This window comes from Arachis hypogaea, chromosome 10 (assembly GCF_003086295.3).
Source record: "Arachis hypogaea cultivar Tifrunner chromosome 10, arahy.Tifrunner.gnm2.J5K5, whole genome shotgun sequence".
Lineage (NCBI taxonomy): Eukaryota > Viridiplantae > Streptophyta > Magnoliopsida > Fabales > Fabaceae > Arachis > Arachis hypogaea.
The window spans coordinates 111,446,397-111,467,157 of NC_092045.1; the positions used below are offsets into that span (position 1 = coordinate 111,446,397).

Sequence of the window (20,761 nt, forward strand, 5' to 3'; positions counted from 1 at the left end):
AATTGGGCCCCACAACCCTTGAGAATTCGTTGGTCACGTTTTCATTAAAAAATCATAAACCAGCACCAACGCATACGCGCACAGCACGCGTACGCGTCCATGGGGTGATTCGCAGGTGCGCGCAAGCGCCAGGTGCGCGCGCGCGTCCATGGGCGAGTTCAACTTCTTTGACTTTTCATGATTTCTCCACTTTGCATGCTTTTCCTCTTCACTCCTTTGATCCATTCCTAGCCTTTTCAATCTGGAATCACTAACAAACATATCAAGGCATCTAATGAAATCAAGGAGAATTAGATTTAGTTATTTTAAGACCTAAAAAGTATGTTTTCACTCTTAAGCACAATTAAGGGAGAAGTTATAAAACCATGCTATTTCAATGGATAAATGTGGGTAAAAGGTTATAAAATCCCCTAAAAGCAATACAAGATAAACCCTACAAATGGGGTTTATCAACCTCCCCACATTTAAACCAAGTATGTCCTCATGCTTAAACCAAGAATGAAGTAAAGGGTATGACATTTATTCAATGGAACTAACTAAATGCAATCTACCTATATGCAACTATCTAAATGAATGCAATTGCTTGGTCAAAATAAATCAATTCCCAAGAATCATATATAAGCACAAGGGCAAAAGGTATTAACAACCATGCCAAACTACAATTGAATTGAGCTATTAAATATTTTTACAAACTTGCATGAAAGGAGATGATCATTGGTGGAAACATGTAATTGAGCATCAAACCCTCACCGGATGTATTTGCACTCTATTCGCTCAAGTGTTTAGGGTTGATTCACTCAATTCTCTCCTAATCATGCTTTCTAAGATTTGTTTTTCTTCTAACAATCGACATATATTTCATGCATGCATATAAGTATCATGAGGTCTTTTCTTTAGGTTGTAATGGGGCTAGGGTCAAGGTAGGATGCATATTTGGTTAAGTGAGTTTGAAATTTGAATCTTTGATAAGCTTAAACTTCCCACCTAACCTATGACATGCTATACAATTAAATTCCAACCTAACTACCCATTTTTCACTCTTTCACATACTCATGTATTCCTTTTTAATTTCACAACACCTATGCATTGATTTTATTGGACTATACTTTGATTTGGGGCATTTTGTCCCCTTTTTATTCCTTTCTTTTTTTTTCTTTCTTTTTTTCTTTCTTTTTCTATATTTTTTCCATATTATATTTTTTTCTTTTTCTTTTGTTTTTCTCATTTTTTTTTCTATATACAAGAATCTCAATGCATAAGGTTTTACAAATGATCAATACATGAGTATGTACCCAATTCCCAATATTTTCAATAACAATACAAAATTACCCTTTTATTCACCCAATGTCCCAAGATTCCCACACTTGAATGGTACTCACACACACTAGTCTAAGCCAATCAAAGATCCAAATTAAGGACATTTATTGTTTTCCGCTTTAGGCTTGTAATGTGCTAAAATAAGAACAAGTAGGTTAAGCGTAGGCTCAAATTGGCTAACAATGGAAGATAAAAGGTAAGGCTATTTGGGTAAGTAAGCTCAATGAAATGATGGCCTCAATCATATAAATGCATGAATACACAAAATAATGGACATAAAGAATCAAACAAATCAAAGATTACAATCATAGAAAGAGAATAATTGCACACAAGAAGGAAAAATAAGTGGTTATAAGATGTAACCACACCATTAGACTCAAATCTCACTTGCTTGTGTTCTTAGCTCAAAAACATGATCCACAAGATATATAATTCAAGCAAGTTTAATGAAAAGTTTTCACTCAAATTAATTGGTGCCCTATAGATAGAAATCCTTGAAAAATTTCATTATTTTGACTAAGCTTATTGTGTATACATATGCAAAAATTAAGAAAATGCAAGTACAAATCCTAAAATCTTAAAATGAAATGCAAAAGTGTTGGGATTAGAATTTTGTCACCCAAAATCGCCGACCGGTCGGACGACCTCCCCACACTTAAAAGTTTGCACCGTCCTCGGTGCACTCAAAGATGAGCAAGGGGGTACGGCGACTCTCCGGATTGCTACGTGTTCTTTCTTCCACTTCCATGTGTGCTTGTGGTGCATTGTTTATGAAAAACAAAAATATAACACCATAAGATGAGAAGATATAAAAGCAAGGAAACATACATTGTTGGAATGAGGTAAATCACTAGAATTGAGTGAGTGAATTAGTGTGACATTAAGAAATATTAGGTGTGTGAATTCTAAATTGCGCGGTTTAGAACACACATTAGCATAAAAAGCTATGTCACCAAAGAAGCATGCACTTTACTCATTCTAGTATGCTTGAGATGCTTTAAGTAAACTTGTAAGGTAAAACAAGTATTAAAGAAGCATGAAAGCATTCAAGTCAAACACATATGGATGCATATGATCATGAAATACCATGCATTAAGGTAAATGCACATCATCATCCATCATCAAGAGGTTGCCTAATCACAAAATAGGGCTCAAATCACATGGTGGCCAAAACATGTAATTCAAGAAGAGTTACAAGCTCGAAGGCAATTCTCATCACTTGGTATTTTTCAAAAGATAAGCATGAAAAACTCAAGACCAAGTAGCAAAATATAACCTCAATCATAGGATCCAACAAAGATTATCTAAAAACATTAATGCTAAATTAGCATTTAGGCAATAAGGGGGAAGCAATGCATAGTAAACAAAGTCAATAATCCAACACTTATGATGAAAAGAGAGAAAATAAAATGAAAACTAAACTAAAACTAACTAACAAACTAACTAACTAACTAATTAACTAACTAAAATAAATGGTTATCCATGGTGTTTGGAAGTGTTGGATGAGGGGTAGGAGAAGGGAAGAAGAAAGGGGAAGGAAAGAAATGGAAAGAGGAGAAGAAAAGAAGTGGATGGAAGAAAGGGCATCCACGCGTACGCACGCATTGCGCGCGCACGCGGATGGTTTATTTCGAGAGTGGCGCGCACACGTCGTGTGCGCGTGCGCGCGAGTGGGGTTGTGCCAAAGGCACAACATTGGCGCGGCGTAGGCACAACTCTCGGGTCAATGTATGGAAGGTGGAACTTCTCAATCCACGCGTAAGCACGCATGGCGCGCGCGCGTGGACGGTCGAAAATGCTTGATGCACGCGTACGCGCACAGGACGCGTACGCGTGGATGGTGCTCTGTTTTCAAAATTTTTCTATGTTTTTGCACCATTCCAAGCTTCCAAACATCTACCAAAACACCTTAGAACCTTATTTAACATACTAAACTATCAACTATACTCAACAAATCAACCAAACACATGAATTTAGACTAATCACTAATATGTACAAAAAGAGAAAATGAAAAGAATTTACCATGGTGGGGTGTCTCCCATCTAGCACTTTTGTTTATTGTCCTTAAGTTGGACTTATGGGGAGCTTCTCTCAAGGTGGCTTGTGCTTGTACTCATCTTGGAACTTCCACCAATGCTTGGACTTCCAATAAGCTCCATCATTCAAGATTAATATCTCCAAGCTTTGATGGAGTTCTTCACAAACCATGGGCTCCCAATGTTGATCCTCATGTGTTCCCGGATCCCATATTTTGTCTTCACACCCATCTCCAAGTTGATTATCATTAATCCATGTGGGTGGTGAGCAAGGTGAATTCTCAACAAAGTGACCAAACATCCTTCTAGACCCATGTACGCTAGTTATACACCAACCTTTGCTATCAAGCTTTGGACATGTGACCATAATAAACCTAGAATGATGCTTCCAACCACTAACCATCTCCTTTTTACTCTTAAAGCCACTAATTTTTCTAAGTTGACCATCCGTTTCAAGCAAACCATATTCAATGGGAATAATAAAGCTTGAGTATAAGGAATTTACCCACTTGAATGAGAGAGTGGATGGTGGTGGCTTGGGGAGAGGTATTTCCAATGTGCTAGTAAGCTCCACTCCCTTGTTTTCGTCCTTGTCTATATCCACCTCTTCATAAACTTCTTCATTCTCAATCCTTTGTTCATCAACTTCATCTAACTCTTCTCCATCACTCAAATCATAAATGGGAGGTTGAGAGAAATCTACCTCCACATCACTTTCAAATTCATTGGGAGAAGGTTCTTCAAATTCAAAGGATTCTTCACCAAGAAGGTTGGATGCATGATCTTCATCACCAAGGGAACTCAGTTCTTGCTTTACTCCTTCCAAGTCTTCATATGGGATATGCCTTGGAGGTTGTGCACATTCCTCCTCAACATCAACTTCAATCTTCTTGGAGGGGTTTTCTATAACTCTAGGTTCCCATGGAAGTTCCACATCTCCTAAGTCTTCAACCACTTCTTCCTTTTCTTCAATGATCATAGGTTCCTCCAATTGTTCTAACACAAAGTAGCATTCCTCCTTTTCCACCGAAGTTTCCAATCTCTCCTTTAAGCTATGCTCCTCTTTAGATCCTCCACATGTAGCCATGGGAGTTCCTTGAGTGTCCAAAAGTTGGGATGCTAGCCGATTTACCACATCATCCAAGGCGGTCATGAATTGTTGCACATCCCTTGTCATCTCCTCTTGTCCTTGAAGAAGAACACCGAGGGTTTCATCCATTAGAGATTGGGGTGGATGGGAGGGTTCATCATTTTGGAAAAAGGGTTCATTATAGGAAGGTGGTTCTTCTTGGTAAGGTGGTGGTGTGTATTGAGGTGGTTCTTGGGAGTAGTAATCTAGGAATTGTGGTTCCATGTATGGCTCATATGGTTCAAAAGGAGGTTGGTATGGTGGGTAAGGATCATGGTCATATGGAGGCGTTTGTTGAAAATAGGCTTGTGAGTGTGGTTGAGGTTCATGTTGAGGATATGACTCATAGGCATATGGTGGTGGTTCTTGAAAATCACAAGGAGATTCACCATAGCCATTGGATTGGTATGCATCATAGAATGGCTCTTCTTCATAGTGCATTGGTGGGGGTTGTTGCCATGAGGATTGATCATAAGCATATGGCTCTTCCCACCTTTGATTATCCCATCATTGATACACAACTTCATTATAGTCCTCATCGCCTACAACATAGTTGTAATCACACTCATAGCCGAAGTGAGAATTCATGGTAGCAAGAGAAAGTAAAAACAAAAGCTAATAGAAAACAAGAGAAACAAAATTCTACAACTAGCAATTAAAGCAAAAAGCAAGATATTCACATTATTCACATATATACAATAACCAATAACATAACACCATTGCAATTTCCCGGCAACGGCGCCATTTTGATGATTAGATTTTTGACGGTTTAGAATTTCACAAATAAAATCTCGTCGAAGTATAGTTTCTAAACCAATCAATAATCCTTTCATACAAAAAGTTGTTTGTCACTAAAACAAACCCCTAAATTTATAAACCGAAGTATTCAAACCTCGGGTCGTTCTCCCTAGGAATTACAATAAAGTGTCTTGTTATTGGTTGTGAGTTATTTTGGGGTTTTTGGATAAGAAGTATGAAAAGTAAATGGCAATGAAAATAAACTAACAACTATAAAAGGCTCTTGGCAAGGTATAAAAATTAGAAGTCCTATCCTAGTTATCCTTCTCAACTGTGATGAGAATTGTTCATTGCTACCACTTAGTTAACCCTTACTAAATAAAGGAAAGTCAAGTGGATGAATTGACTTGAGCCACAAGTCCTAGCCAACTCCCAAGGAAAGACTAGCTTTAGTGCACTCCAAACCAATTAGCAATCTCTCCAATTATCAATCAACAAAGGAATTAGATAACTCAAGAGTCACTAATTACTCTACCTAGGCCAAGAGGAACAAAATCTATACTATATCTAGAAGAGGCATTTCAACAAACACATAAAAGGCAATAAAAGTAAACAACATAAATTGCAAGAATTAAAGAGAGATCTAACTACAAAGGCAAGAGATCAACAATAGAAAAGCAAAGAAGAACAATTATTATGAATTACCTCTTATTGAATTGAAAGAAAATGGAAGGAACAATAGTAGATCTACAACAAAGCATAAGAACAACATAAAGGAAATTACAACAAAAGAATAGAAGAAGATGAATGTAGCAACAAAGAATTGAGAAGATAGAAGTAGAAGAAGATGAATTAAACTCTAGATCTAAGAACTAAACCTAATCCTAATCCTAATCATAGAGAGAAGTGAGAGCTTCTCTCTCTAGAAACTACTCTAAACTAATCCTAATGAGTGTGAATGAACTAATCTCCCTTTGCTCTTCAATCCTTGGCTTTAAATAGCAGTTTAGGCGCCAAAGTTGGTTGGAATTGGGCCCCACAACCCTTGAGAATTCGTTGGTCACGTTTTTATTAAAAAATCATAAACCAGCACCGACGCGTACGAGCACAGCACGCGTACGCGTCCATGGGGTGATTCGCAGGTGCGCGCAAACGCCAGGTGCGCGCGCGCGTCCATGGGCGAGTTCAACTTCTTTGACTTTTCATGATTTCTCCACTTTGCATGCTTTCCCTCTTCACTCCGTTGATCCATTCCTAGCCTTTTCAATCTGAAATCACTAACAAACATATCAAGGCATCTAATGAAATCAAGGAGAATTAGATTTAGTTATTTTAAAACCTAAAAAGCATGTTTTCACTCTTAAGCACAATTAAGGGAGAAGTTATAAAACCATGCTATTTCAATGGATAAATGTGGGTAAAAGGTTATAAAATCTCCTAAAATCAATACAAGATAAACCCTACAAATGGGGTTTATCAGCATGTAGCGACTCAGCCAGGAGTTCTGCTTATCTCTGATAGGCATGCGACAATAAAGGCCGCAATGGAGCGGGATGGGTGTGGATGGGAACACAATGTTTACTATGTACGACATATTGCCTCCAACTTTGCAACCAGTTTCAAGAGTAAGGAAATCAAAAGACACCTGGTTAATGCCGTGTATTCGAAGACGCAAGAGCAGGCGCAGTACTATCTGGAGTTAATCAGTAGCAAGGATCCCGTAACATCTCCGCAGATGATGGTCTGGATCCGAGGGTTAGAGCCACCTAAATGGCTACAACACCATGATGACGGGCGACGATATGGTCACATGACGATCAATCTTTCTGAGTGTATCAACTCCGTCCTCAAGGGCACTAGAAATCTACCAATATGTGCAATTGTCAAGTCTACCTGCCATCGCTTGAATGAGTTATTCATCATCAAGGGTCGACAAGCACAAGCGCATATTGTATGCGGTCAGGTGTTCTCGCAGTTCCTGCAAAAAGCGATATTAGCGAACCGTGAGGGAATTTTTCATATGCTAGTGACGTCGTACGACAGAGCTACTTCCATATTCACAGTCGATGAAATAGCATCTGTAGGGGTGCAGTCTCAGTTTCGGGTTTACCTTGAGCGTTACAGGTGTGACTGTGGTTACTTCCAGGCATTACACTACCCCTGTGCTCATGCTCTGGCCGCTTGCGCATATGCGAGACTGGACTGGCAACAATATGTCGAGGTGGTTTACCGGGTTGAGAACGTATTTTGGGTCTATGAAATGGAATTTCAGCCAATGCCGGATGAGGAGATGTGGCCCCCGTATGAAGGACAACATGTTCATCCCAACCCCTTCTTACGGCGTACGATGGAAGGATGTCCGGCGTCTATGAGGATTCAGAATGAGATGGACGAGGTTAAGCCGGGACCAGGTAAGCGGTGTGGCCTTTGCAGGCAACCAGGACATACAAGGCGACACTGTCCGCATGTTTCTGCCACCTAAAAAGCCACCAATTTCATTTATTGTACTAAGTTAGTGCAGTATTTGAGCTTCGTTGTACTGAAAAATGTCAACTATTTGTTCTTGCTTTATTTAATGCTATTTATGTCTGTTGTTTATTTTACTGCATTGTTGTTGTTATTGAATAACCGTAAGAAAATGAGAAACCATCATTACTAAAACTACATATGTATATCACATGAAGATAAGCAAGTAAAACAATACTTAATGGAAGCAACTAAAATAATACATAATGGAAACAATATATGTCGCGCCTGCGAGGACAACGTCAACTTGTGGATCATGCAATGCTTTAGGGGCAGACAAAAACCTCCTTGTTCTGTTGCAGTACCACCTATAGTAATTTTGGCTGGGATGCAATCTTTCTGCATGATCAATCCGCAACCGGTATGCCTCAGTGCGATGGTTAGCCCATACCTCAAACCACGCGGATAGTTGCACCGGCCACCATCCGTCATCATTGCAGGCCAATTGCCGATGGAAGGTATCAATATTTATTGGAGGGTTTGGAGGTCTTTGCTTTCCCCCAAATTGATGCAACACCCTGTCAACATTAAGGATATCAATCCACCTGAAAAATATGAGAGGCACAACTGCCGTATAAAAATCTCCATGTGGGTGGCCAAAAAATTTAGCAGGAACTTTAGACAGAATTTGGGGGTCCAGTACGACTGCCAAACAAACTACACAGAAAAGGAATCCCGTCACTACAGGTATATACGCAGTTATTAAAAAAAATTTAATAACAACCACCACCTACCTCATCCACCTGCAGATTGTCCAACCTCAGATGGTGTCTCAGTAGACACTGCTCAACATAGTCATTTTGTCCCTTTTTTCCCACCCACCTAATGGACAACAACAACCTTAAAATAAATCTATTTCCAACCTCAAAGGATAACTGAAAAAGTCACAAAGTGAGAAGAATCATAACATAGCTCGTGGCTAAAGGAAAACTGTATGGTGTCATGACATTTGGTGCCCAGAAAGGTAATTTGTAGTATATCCACGACATAAGCAATGTATGACACCCAGCCATACCCTCAACATTGTAATCTGTTGCTAGGTACATAGCACGATATAACCAACAGAGCACGGCGCTACCCCAACTGTAGGTACGGATGGCATCATAATCAGCCAATAACGGCAGATATCGAACATGCACCGTGTTGTTGGCCTTGTCCGGAAGAAGCACGCCTCCCAATAAGTAAAGTATGTAACAACGTGCATACTGTATGAGGCTATTATCTTCTAAGTCAAGCGGCATCTGCTGAAGACGATTCCTAAGCCACCTCAACTTGATGTTGAATTTCGTTGTCCCTACGTGACCGGCGGGAACCTCACTTAGAAGTTCATGACACCATTCCCAAATATCTCTTTGGTGAAACTTGCTCCATGACCTCAAAGTACCACTGACAGGCTGACCATCAACAGGTAGACCTAACTTCATTACAACATCCTCTAGAGTGATGGTACACTCACCCCAAGGGAGGTGAAATGTGTGTGTCTCGGGTCGCCATCGTTCGACAAAGGTGCTAATAAGTGAATTGTCATACTCGAAGCGCTTTATCAAAAAAGCATGGTAAAATCCTGTCCATCTCAAATAAAGCTCAAGCCTCTGCCGCCTAATTTTAATGCTTGGATCTGCAGGATCTGACATAAAAACGTCGACGAGTGTGCCATGAGGAGTAAGAACACGTGTGGACTGCAATATAAGATAGCAAGAAAGAAAATAATTAAAAATACTATAACAAAATTTTTATATTGAAAAAATTAGTTCCAAGGACATTGCTAACAAGATCAATAAGCTTAACGACGTAAACTAACCTTATGGAGCAGATGTGCCGCTATGTGAAGTTCGTCCAACCAATTCAGGTTCTCCTCCACGTTAACCCCACCCCCACTCATGTTAAGTTAATTTTTTTTTTCAAACACAGCACCACACAAACACCTCTTTCCAACTTTCTTTTACCACCCACATTTTTTATCACCCCCTTTTCCTTTGAACCGTGCATGAGGTCCCTTCCCCAACACCCTTTTATAATTGTCTTAGCTTCCTTCCCAAGTGTCCCCTGCCACCCAACACAACCAATGCATGTGAGGTACAGATTCTTCTGCTTACTGCTTTGACCACCCACTTCGTGGGCACCACGCACGAAGATCTCCAATTCGTGGCCGCCGCCTGCGCAATGGAGCATTTCGCTGCCGCTGCCCTTGAGGTGGTCCACTTCGTGCGCGCCAGGCTTGGAATGAGGCATTTCGTGGATGCCAGTCGCAAAATAGTGATACCTGCCAGTGTCAGTTCCATTTCGTTGCCTCCACCCATGAATTAAAGTGCAATCCCATTTCGCAAGCGCCCCCAAGAATTGGCCCTGCGCATTTGTGGAACAATTTGCTTTGGTGCATATTTTCGGAATTAAAATTTTTTGAATATTTATTTATATAAAAAAGCCGAGAAGCCTCTGGCTCAAACGATTGATATCTATGTTATGAATGCGCGAATTGGAAAGCGAAAGGACGAGGGAGGAAGAACCAACCTCTGTTACTTGTTAGTATTGATGCAGAGGGAAATGGTGGCAAGGATCGTGAAATAATTATTTAAAGTAGAGAAAAAAAATTCTAAACGGCCTAACAACTTTTTTTTGAAAGACAATGAGGTTCTCAATCAAAAATATGTTTTTTGGTCTCTTATATTTATTTGTGTGAGATTGATTAGTTTTTCTATCAATATTTTATATATATATATATATATATATATATATTAATGAAATAAGTTTACATTACCAATGAGTTATACCTCAAATGACATAGTCTCCTCATATTCACTTAAGAGGTCGCGAATTCAAAACTTTCTATCTTGGATAAAAAGAAAAAAGAAATAAGTTTACATGATATATTAAACTGTTAATTTATCCAATAAAAACTAACTAGAATTAACAACCTTTGTTTTGTTAGAAATTTCATTGCCTTTTAAGGATAATTATTAAGGTTATTTAGTTATTTTTTAAATATTTTTATTACTTTTTTTAAATATATTAAAAAGAAAAAAGAAATAAGTTTATATGATATATTAAACTGTTAATTTATCCAATAAAAATTAACTAGAATTAACAACTTTTGTTTTGTTAAAAATTTCGTTGTCCTTTAAGGCTCATCCTTAAACGCTCCTTGCTAAGTATGGAGTGTTGCACACCTTGTGAATTCATTAAATTTGAATTCTTTATTTATTATATTTTATTTGAATGGTCTAAATTTAAAAAAATAGCCTGTTAATCAGGTTAATCATTTTTTTACAAGTTTTAGATTTTTTTTGTAAATATCAGATATTGGACTGAAGTTTAACATAAAAAAATAGTATATAAATATTAAAAACAACATGTCTGTACAAAAAAAAAACTTTTTGAACTTTAGAATTAAAATAAATAATGCATAAAAATAAGTTAAAAATTCATGTACTAAATCCAGAAAAAAAAAGATATATTAGAATCTTGAAAAAAATAATATTAAATATATATTATATATATAATATTAAAATTTAAATAAATTTTGTTTTGTGTGAAATATAATATTAAATATAAACACAATGATAAAAAATTGTGTTATATATATAATATTAAAATTTAAATAAATTTTGTTTTATGTGAAATAAAATTATAATATTAAATATAAAGACAATGATAAAAAATTTTGTGTATATATATATATATATAATTTTATTTTGTGTGAAACAAAATTAAAACATTAAATATGAATAAAATGATAAAAATTTTTGTATTATATAAATTTAATTAAAAAGAACATATATACAACATAAAAAGCAAACAAACATATAATAATTTTATTTTGTGTGAAACAAAAATTTATATAAAATTATTTATATAATTTTTTATTAACAATTTTTTTTGTTGAAATATGTTATTTTATTATATTTATAATATATTATTTTGGATAATTATATTATTTTAGTTAATATATATTATTTAAAAAATATTTAAAATTTATTATTTTGTATTAAGAATATTATTAAAAATATATTATTAATTTTTTTAAAATAATATTTTCTTTTATTTGGTTCAAACACTATAACAATCTTCTGTTCTAAAGTACTATACTAAATTGTAATTTAAATTTATAATTATTAGATAAAAACTTATAATAATATACTATTTTTATTATATTAGCTAAAAATAATATATTTTAATATTATTTTTTAAGATTATTAACATTAAATTTTGATATAATTTGAACAAAAAATTTTAATGCTTTATGTTTTAAATTTTTTTTAATAGAACAATAAAATTACTTAACACGTACATAAAAAAATTATTATTTTTATACATCTAAATATTCAAAAAATACAAATAAATTCTTTTAATAACACTTTAACAACTCATAAAAATTAATAAAATAAATAATTATAGATCAAAGTGATAGACAAAATATAAAATTGTGATAATAGTATTTGATAATAATTAAAGAGAAAATGAGAGGAAAACAAATAAAAAAGAAAAACAAGACAATATAACAATAGTAGCAAGATAATGTCAGACATGTCTATAGAAAATAAATAATAAAAAAATAATAGTGTGATACAATAAAAAATATAATAAAAGTATAAATTAATAATTTTAAAAATATAATAAAATTAAATATAATTTAATAAATTGAATATAAAATTTAAAATTATGCTTAAAAATAAAAATACTTTGAATATAATATTTTATCTTTATTTTAAATTAAATACTGTTTTTTTTTTTAACCAAAGACAGAGACAAGGAGACTCGAACCCGCAACTTCTAAGTCAGTATGGAAAACTATGCCGTTTTTAAGTTATAAATATTTATAAATAATTACTAGCAGTCTAGAATAGCAAGAGATAATTAGTCACATTGGGTATATACAGAAATGGGATTTTTTTTCCCAGTATTCCACACGTGTATGCTACTCCCTAAACCCTAAACTGCTAGCATACCTCAAAATTGCTAACAAACCGAACTTTCGAAAAACTAATAGGCAGTTGAATAGTTGATAGTGGCAAGCACGAACTCAGATTTCATAAAACTGATGCCAAAATTCCTCCGACAAAGTCTATCCTTAATCAGTTTGAATCTGGAGTTTCCCTGTAAAATCAAGACGAAAGGATTACACAAGCAATCCAAAAGGTTTAAAGAAAGAAGAGGATAAAGGAAACTAAGTCCGTTATGTTTATAACGTGAATACAAGTTATAGATTTATTTACCACAAACCATTTTCCAAATCCTTCTACCTGCCATGAGGAGTATGTAACAAACTATTTGCAGCTTGAAAAAAAAAATCACATGAACCAGTTTCTCCCTCCAAAGCATCCTTTATCTCAATAAGATTTTTAGTCGATCATATCTGCATTTTATTTTATGCCTTTCTTCAATTGTCATACTTATCTTCTCGGATGACTGCATAAAGACAGAGAAAAAATAAGCAAGGAAGGACACCACTGGAGGGAGAGGGAAAAAATAGGAAAAGAAGAAAACTAAAACCAGCAATCAATAAGGATGCTCATCTTCATCAAAGTGTTATACATACCTGTAAAGAACTAACATTCTGTATAATGCTATCAACACCTTCCTTGCATGAAGACATTATCTGTTGCATCTTGGGATCCTTGTTTATCAACAGAAGTACTGAAGCAACAGCATTCACCCTAACCAACCAGTTATTGGGATGTTGAGTGCAATTATCAGATATTGGCCACAAACTACTTTCAGCTACAGCTGATCCCATTGTCTTTAACACTAGATTCAGAAGTTTATGACACCGATCAAACAAGAAAAAGCAAGGTAGGAGATAGTAATGGACAGTGGTTAATTGAGTAGAAGATTTGCACTGCTCATCATAATCTTCTGGAAGGCACTGTGGGACAGTAAAAGACATAATGAGCTAAATTAGATTCCATTATTATGCTCAAAAGTTTTGACATACAGTTTTGAAGAGCTTGTACAAAAAAGGCAAGGGTCGAAGGAAATGGAAAACAGAGATAAAAACAAATTGCGAATCCCTATTAAATAGGATAAGATACCATATCAGTCAGTCATGTATTTCAAAGATCTAAAAATTTTGACTCTTAAAACAAAAATAAGAAGCAACAAAATAAGGCAAGTGGCAACATCAAGTGACAACATCATCATATAATGTTTGATGGTCACAGGATTTTCGACAGCTACTCACTTGTGCAGCATCAATCAGATATTGGGAAAGATAAGTGCCTAGTGTGATAATACTTTGTTCAGAAAGTCTCGTTGGCTTGGAATCAACTGTAACAATCATTCTTAGGAGACAACAACTGTTATCCAGAGGAGGCTTTAGCAGCTGTAATAAAAAACTGCTATCAGAACTGAGTGAGCAAATACAAAACACCAGGAAACCATCAAAGGATAATAGGTTCTTAAGTAACAAAAATCAGTGTCACACACATATTAGTGTGTCAACTTACTATATGATCAATTATGACTTTCTCTATAATATTTAGAACAAGATAATTGCCTCCAATTTGTGCCATATATGAGCAGAGAAGAGTTGTCATTGACTTAATCGTTTGACAGAATATGTCACTCTTCAAACCAGAAGAACCTTCTGCAAAAGAAAGAGCAACATTGTTGATGCCATAAGATTTCGAACATTAGTTAAAAGATTGATAAGCATAGCTAATTCAATTATATACTACTAGATGACTGAATTACATTTTATTTCAGTATGGAAGTCAACATAAGCTATCAAGCATTGTTATAAAAAGATGTCAGTAAGTAAACATTTTTCACATTACAATGACTTTGCTAGCACAAATAAAAAATGTAAAATGATATATATATATATATATATATAACTAGTTTTCATACGTTAAACAAGAATATATGTTATCAAACGTTTTAAGTGAGTCTGTAAACTACCAGGAGAAACTTTAAAATGCAGGACCAAGGTGATGAAGATACTCAAGTGATCTGCAATTTTTATATGCCCTTCCCTATAGGCTGAATGAAGAATCTCAATGATACGGAATAACACAGACGGATCTAGTTCAGGACCTGCAATAAGCAAAAGAACAGTAAGTATCATCATAAGCTTTGACCCGAATCCTACAAAAGTCGCAATGGCTACATTGCAAATTAAAGGATGTAGTGAAGAAAAGAAATGGAAAAAATAATTGTTCACAGTTGGATTTTAAAATAATAAGAAATTGACCCTAAGTTTTAAACAGGGTTGGTGAGCTTACTTAAGCAACAACAAGCTATTGACTTTAAAATAGGCAAGTCCAGATGAGAGAGATAGTAAAGGCAACACAAAGAGAGCTCTTGACATTCTCTAGGAAGCCTCACAAAAGAACCGCAGCATTTCTTTCCTGCATGATGAAAAAGCATTGTGATTGGAAGTTAATAACTGTGGGTAGTGTATTACTGGTAGTGATGGCAACAGCATGTTTACCTTCTTCTCCTTGACATGTGCAATAAAAATTTTGCAACTTGTCTTGGATGTCATCATACATGCAAGCAAGTGATGAGTTTGAAAAAGCACGTTGTCCTATATGAAGTTGAAGACGCAAAGCAACCTAGAGTGAACACTTAACAGTTTAGGGCCACTAAGTACTAAATTGGAAATTTCGGATCATAAATGCTATTACTACAGCATAATTAATCTCTATAATTTTGTCAAACTCAAGGATGAGAACTCATTTTCAAAATAAAAATAACGATTACCTCAGAGCAGGCTGGGTGATTATCTCCAAGCTGGATCAGCAAAAGAGGTAGCTCCGCAATCCAAGCCATTAAAGATTCTTGAAGTTTTAAATTTTCTGGATTGCTTGTCTCCAGAGAAAGCATGGCTTGGATCTGGAATTCAACCAAAAATAAAAGAGCAATACTTTAGAGAGATGCGTAGAATTGCCAACACAAAGATTGTCCTTGACCCAAGAATTCCAAATATTTCTCTCCGAGATAGAGACAAGGCTAAACTTACAGGAGTTAGCATGTCTTCGATTGCAGATAGACAGGCCAATTTCAATAAGGAACCCGGTTTGCTTTCCCTGAATATATACGTAAATGCCTGCAAGTTCCCATGAATTCCAATTTACAATAGAACACATGCAAACCTTTTATAAAAATATTAAAGGAGAGAGAGGTTGGGGGTGGAGGGAGAGGGAGGAAACCTACACTTGCTGTTACACATGTCAGCAGCAAGGAAGATCAAGGGGGGAATGGGAAAATTACTCCTTTTCAAATTATGAAAAGGAGAGGCAAGAAGAAAATGAGGTCCAGGGAGTAGGAGGAAACAAGTTTTAGGGAGTTTATTTGAGGTGTATAAATAGAAAAAGGAGGGAGTAATTGGGAGGTTAGGAAAAAAGTAGAGTAAGAATTGGGGAGAGAATTGGCCTCTCAAATGCAAATATCGTTTCTGTTATTTCTTATACATACGCTCATATACACTAACATAATACAATTCTTCACATATTTCTGTATTCCACCGTCTTCTATTTCTATTCTCTTCTACTAATTCCTACTGCATTTGTATACTGCTTCTACCATAATTGTGTTTTACATCCTGTTATATCTGGGAGCTTTACGCTTAAATACGCAGAGTAAAAAAAAAAAAGACTTAAACATGGTACAGGAAAATAGGAAATCATAGAATTTAAATATTCAGAAACTCACTGTATTCAGTAAATTGCTTCCAACATAAAAAAAAATTGATCTTCAGAATTCTAGTAGAAAGTCAAACCTGAAGAAGACGAGTTGTCCAATAGCTTGCCCCACGTGAAACAAATTTTGGAATAAAAGGAAGGAGCTGAATCAAACGCTTTTCCGAGACAGCATTATCAGATCGTGCACCTTCACATACCTGCATGCTAACAATTTCAGTCAAATTCAGTTGTAGAATGACCACTTTTCAAATTCATGAAACTTAGAATTATGTATTGAACCTGCCCAAGCAGTGCATGTTCCATAAACTCAAGAAATTTCTCCAACAAATCAGGAGGAAGACAGATCCATTCATTTAATTCAAAGAATATTTTTGCAACAGCCATGTTCAAGTCAACCAATCTATTGTTATCCTGGAAATCACAGTAAAGGAAAGAGTTAGTTTATTTGAAATTACAATTCCTGCTCCTTCCCATCTTATGCCTCAAACGGAAGGGGATTACTATTAAAAAACACACACACACACACACACACACACACACAGAGAATAATATATAGGGAGAAAGTCTACATTTAATTTTTAAACGTATTTGGCCCCAAATCCCTAACAGACCAAATATGAGTTCTAACTTCATATGTTCAATGCATATACATACAAGAAGAGGAATTCAAAACTGCATCATTTAGTTTCTGAATTAGTACTCATGAAGTTAGAAGGCTAGAATGCGTCAATTATATACAAACATATATTCCTCAAAAAGCAGACCAGTTGGAAGTTGGAACATTAGACTGGCCTTATCAAAGAGAGGTAAAAAGAAACTAGTAAATCCAATAAATGAACAACTAACTTACCAAAAAAGTACTACTTTGACAAATTAAATCAGGTTTACACTGAATGGGTTAAAAAACAGGAAACTATCTATTCTGAATAATTTTATTCTCTTTAAACGCCAATTTGACAACTAGTCTCGTCCTGCCAAATCTGAGGAAAACAAATTAAAGAATGTATACCTTTTCTGAAAGATGATGAGCTGGACTGAGGGGGAAGAGAGGAAATAATTTCTTCAACAGTATAGAAGAGATTTTAACATCCCACATAGCCCCATTAGGTTCACCTTCCATACTTGGAGATTCTGAATCTTTATCAGCCCCATAAACAAATGACCTGATTATAAGATCTATGCCATGAAGAATAGATAGCATACAGCCAAAAGACTTTCCTTCAATACTTGCCATAGCAGTAATCGATGGAGTAAATTCCAGGAAACTGTTTATTAATAATGGCGCTATATCCCTCAATTTCTTTATGATATGGGAAAAACCTACACAAAAATGTAATGCATAGAACAGAACAGTCAAAAATTATAACTAATACAAGGCCCAACAAAACCTTTTAGACATTGGAAACTAAGCAAACTGATGTAACGCCAGTTAATTATTATCCTTTCAAAATCTGAAATGCGGTTTCATACCATTGGGGCTCCTAGGCATGTCATCATGAAAAGCATGCAATAATATTCGACCATTCTCATTCTGTTAAAAGAGAACACATCATAAATGAATTGGTAAAGCAAAAAAGCCAAAAATGACTGGCAAGAAACAAAGGCTGCATAAATCACAGCAAGAAAAACAAAGCAAGTAATTTGAGGAGTTTTTCCAAAAAGGTACCCACCAGCATCTGAAAAGCCAAGAATTTAGGATGTGTTTTGTTGTGATTTTTGTAGTAAAAAATTACCCTTTTCCATATTTGTGAAATTTTTGGAAAATAATCCAAATCTCAAAAAGAAGGAAGAAAATATTTTCATCTTTTCTATAGAAATTGGTAAGAGTAGCTTCTGAGAAAAATAAGATTTTACATTTTACAATCGTATAAAACGGTTAAGTTGTAAAATGATCTTTTTAAGAATACGAAACAAACATATCACCCATGATACTCAGTTCATTTTAACAAATTTCAAGCTAGTAATATGTATCGTGATATGTGTAAAGATTGCATCAAAATGTACCACACTTTCAGAGTTGTCGATTCCAGTTGCATGTAATTTAATCAGTTAAAGAATAAAGTTGCAAGGAGAAAATGTCACGGATAGAGAAGAATTGCAAAAATGCCAAAAAGGTTTATGCCACATATAGATTAATACTAAAGCTCAGAAGCTTAGAAACAAGAATGATGCATTTACAATGTCATAGTTCATCCATGTCAAAAGGAATAGCCAGCATATTCACAGCATACAAGATACCTTATTAACCAAATTAGTTTCTCCTTTATTCCATGGCAAGAGTGACAAGCAGCGGATCAATCCAGCAAGGGCATCCTTTAGTTTTCCTCTGTCCTGGGAAAAGTACTGGTTCTTCCTTAGAATATCCTCATAATTCTGAAAAATCTGTTAACCATGACCAAGGTAACGTAAATTCTATGCCCCCATAATCCAGAAATAGGACAAAGACAATAACAAAATCAAATTCAGGAAAGGTTTGAACGAAAAAAGTACGAGAGTCAATAGGTAAATAAAACTGGAAAGGAATTAGATAAAGAGGTTATATTACAAAATCTAATTATTATAAGCCAAAGGAAGTACAAATGCAATGTAGTGTGCATTCTACAACCAATAAGAAAATTGTGGTGATGCTATCTTAAGCCAATTTCACAGTTTTTGCCAGCCGAATATGTCCAAATTCAATTAAAAGAACACTATGAATAATAAAAAAATTAGAATATGTTGAAAATAAAAGGAAATAAACACCAAAAATATTTTAATCTTTTGCCAGATTTGAGATCTAGCCACTAAACGAATTTCTATCAAATGACATGACATATTGAAGCATTAACTTATGTTTCTATTACTACTATATATTTATATTATACTATAATAATGGATGCTTCTTAAAACAAAATACATCCATATGAATTTCGTGTCAATCCCAGCATACTGTTAAAGAAATTTATTAATGATATACCTTTTCTGCAAAAGAAGAAAAGGAAGGAGGATAAAACAGGAGGACGAGGTCTAAGAAATCAAATGCCATGATCCGAATGTCAAATGAAAAATGTGTCATAGCATTAAAAATGTAAGCCATCAACAAAGAAACGATCAGCTCTTGATTATCCTACAAAACACCAAAAGAACCAAAGTATAAAATAAGGTGAATGCAATTCAAAAGACAGTAATATTTCATGTAATAAACTAATGACAATTCAGGAGAAAATTAATTTATCAAACAAATTAGACAGTACCTCTTTACACCCAGGTAAAATCACTGATTTAAAAAGATCATACAAAGTTTTTCGGACCACCTTATCATCATCACCAATACGCTCACGAAGTTTTTCAATGGCAGCATACTTATGCAACTTCATCTCTGTTGGAAACTTATTGAATAAATCCTTAATACCCACCAATGCATCTGTATTTTAAGGGGGAAGTAGAATATTAATATCAGTACATGAGAGCTACACAACCTAAACGAATATTCAAACATGGTCAAAGGAAACGGGCTCAAGGTTATTTTCAGAGGTTGAAGAAGTATACAGTATATTCGAAGGAGGATCGCCATCTCAAAGAGATAGTCAGTGTAACTTTTATAGGTTGAGTATCCAAAAATACAAAATAAACTGCCATCTTAATTTTCATTTTGGCAGGCGGTGGAATAATTGTAAATACAGTTACAGTGATTCAGGCTGATTTCATTTGAGGCTTAAAGCCTTAACCCAAACCAAACTCAACTTAGTTGATACTTGGATTTTAAAAACAACCATACCACGGGAACTTGGAAGTGACCATACCAATCCTATCAATGATTCTGGTTCAGGGTCCAGTTATAACTTCAATGTTCTTAGTTCATTCAATCTGTAACACTAGTCTATTACTCATAATAACACAATACACCTTACGATTGTGTAATTCATAGAATTATCCAAGTAGTTCATACAAAAGTCACGTTATCTGTTCTCCAAGGTGCAATATGCATTCGGCAGAGATTATTAAAACACATATCAAATGAGAAACATACCTCTCCGAACTTTGGCATTGTGATGAGATGTTTGCTGAAGTAGCTCTTTCAGAGTTAAACCTTTCTTGTTCACCGCTAAGCCGGCTTTATCCGCCGCTACACTCTGCTCCGGAAGAACAATCGCTTTAGATTTTATTTCCGTGTTCGTTGCATTCTTAGGCGGCGGCAGCTTCTTCCCAATCTTCCGCCGTATTTTCTTGAAGTCCACACCACGATGTTTCTTCGAGTTCGCTTTGGAACGAGTCATCTTAAGCTATTAACAAAGCAGAAGAAGAATCGAAACTAGTTCAGAAAACAGTTATGGAAGCTCAATGCATTCAGTTTCAGGTTTCAGCAGCAAACACCGTTCACCACTTCGCGCGAC

General features: G+C 35.2%; 2 protein-coding genes across 4 annotated transcripts; one reads left to right on the plus strand and one right to left on the minus strand.

Moving 5' to 3' along the window:
* Positions 1 to 6,763: 6,763 nt before the first annotated feature.
* LOC114924560 (uncharacterized) lies at positions 6,764 to 7,702 on the plus strand. Its single transcript, XM_029289435.1, has one exon. It carries the CDS (start codon positions 6,764 to 6,766, stop codon positions 7,700 to 7,702), a length of 939 nt encoding a protein of 312 aa, XP_029145268.1.
* Positions 7,703 to 12,542: 4,840 nt separating this feature from the next.
* LOC112716590 (uncharacterized) lies at positions 12,543 to 20,644 on the minus strand. Of its 3 annotated transcripts, none has more exons than XM_029289798.2 (18): positions 20,398 to 20,644; positions 19,622 to 19,791; positions 19,345 to 19,494; positions 18,627 to 18,770; positions 17,859 to 17,919; positions 17,398 to 17,708; positions 16,668 to 16,799; positions 16,466 to 16,585; positions 15,707 to 15,793; positions 15,448 to 15,579; positions 15,176 to 15,299; positions 14,967 to 15,092; positions 14,644 to 14,778; positions 14,190 to 14,329; positions 13,925 to 14,065; positions 13,283 to 13,609; positions 12,987 to 13,152; positions 12,543 to 12,840 (listed from the first exon to the last, which is right to left on the minus strand). In XM_029289798.2, the coding sequence occupies exons 1-17, from the start codon at positions 20,642 to 20,644 to the stop codon at positions 13,069 to 13,071; spliced, it is 2,631 nt and encodes an 876-aa protein (XP_029145631.1). In that variant the 3' UTR covers positions 12,543 to 12,840; positions 12,987 to 13,068. The 3 variants fall into 3 exon arrangements, with proteins under 3 accessions (XP_029145631.1, XP_029145632.1, XP_025624305.1); XM_029289799.2 differs by having other exon boundaries at positions 12,967 to 13,152; XM_025768520.3 differs by having other exon boundaries at positions 12,960 to 13,152.
* Between the last annotated feature and the right edge of the window lie 117 nt (positions 20,645 to 20,761).

Excerpts from the sequence above, each read along its gene's own strand:
- LOC114924560 (XM_029289435.1), top strand. The coding sequence starts at position 6,764 with ATGGAGCGGGATGGGTGTGGATGGGAACACAATGTTTACTATGTACGA.
- LOC112716590 (XM_029289798.2), bottom strand. The coding sequence starts at position 20,644 with ATGACTCGTTCCAAAGCGAACTCGAAGAAACATCGTGGTGTGGACTTC. Across the intron at positions 17,709-17,858 it reads CATGCCTAGGAGCCCCAATG|GTTTTTCCCATATCATAAAG; the intron begins GTATGAAACCGC and ends ATTTTTGTGTAG. Across the intron at positions 14,779-14,966 it reads AATAGCTTGTTGTTGCTTAA|GTCCTGAACTAGATCCGTCT; the intron begins GTAAGCTCACCA and ends TGCTTATTGCAG.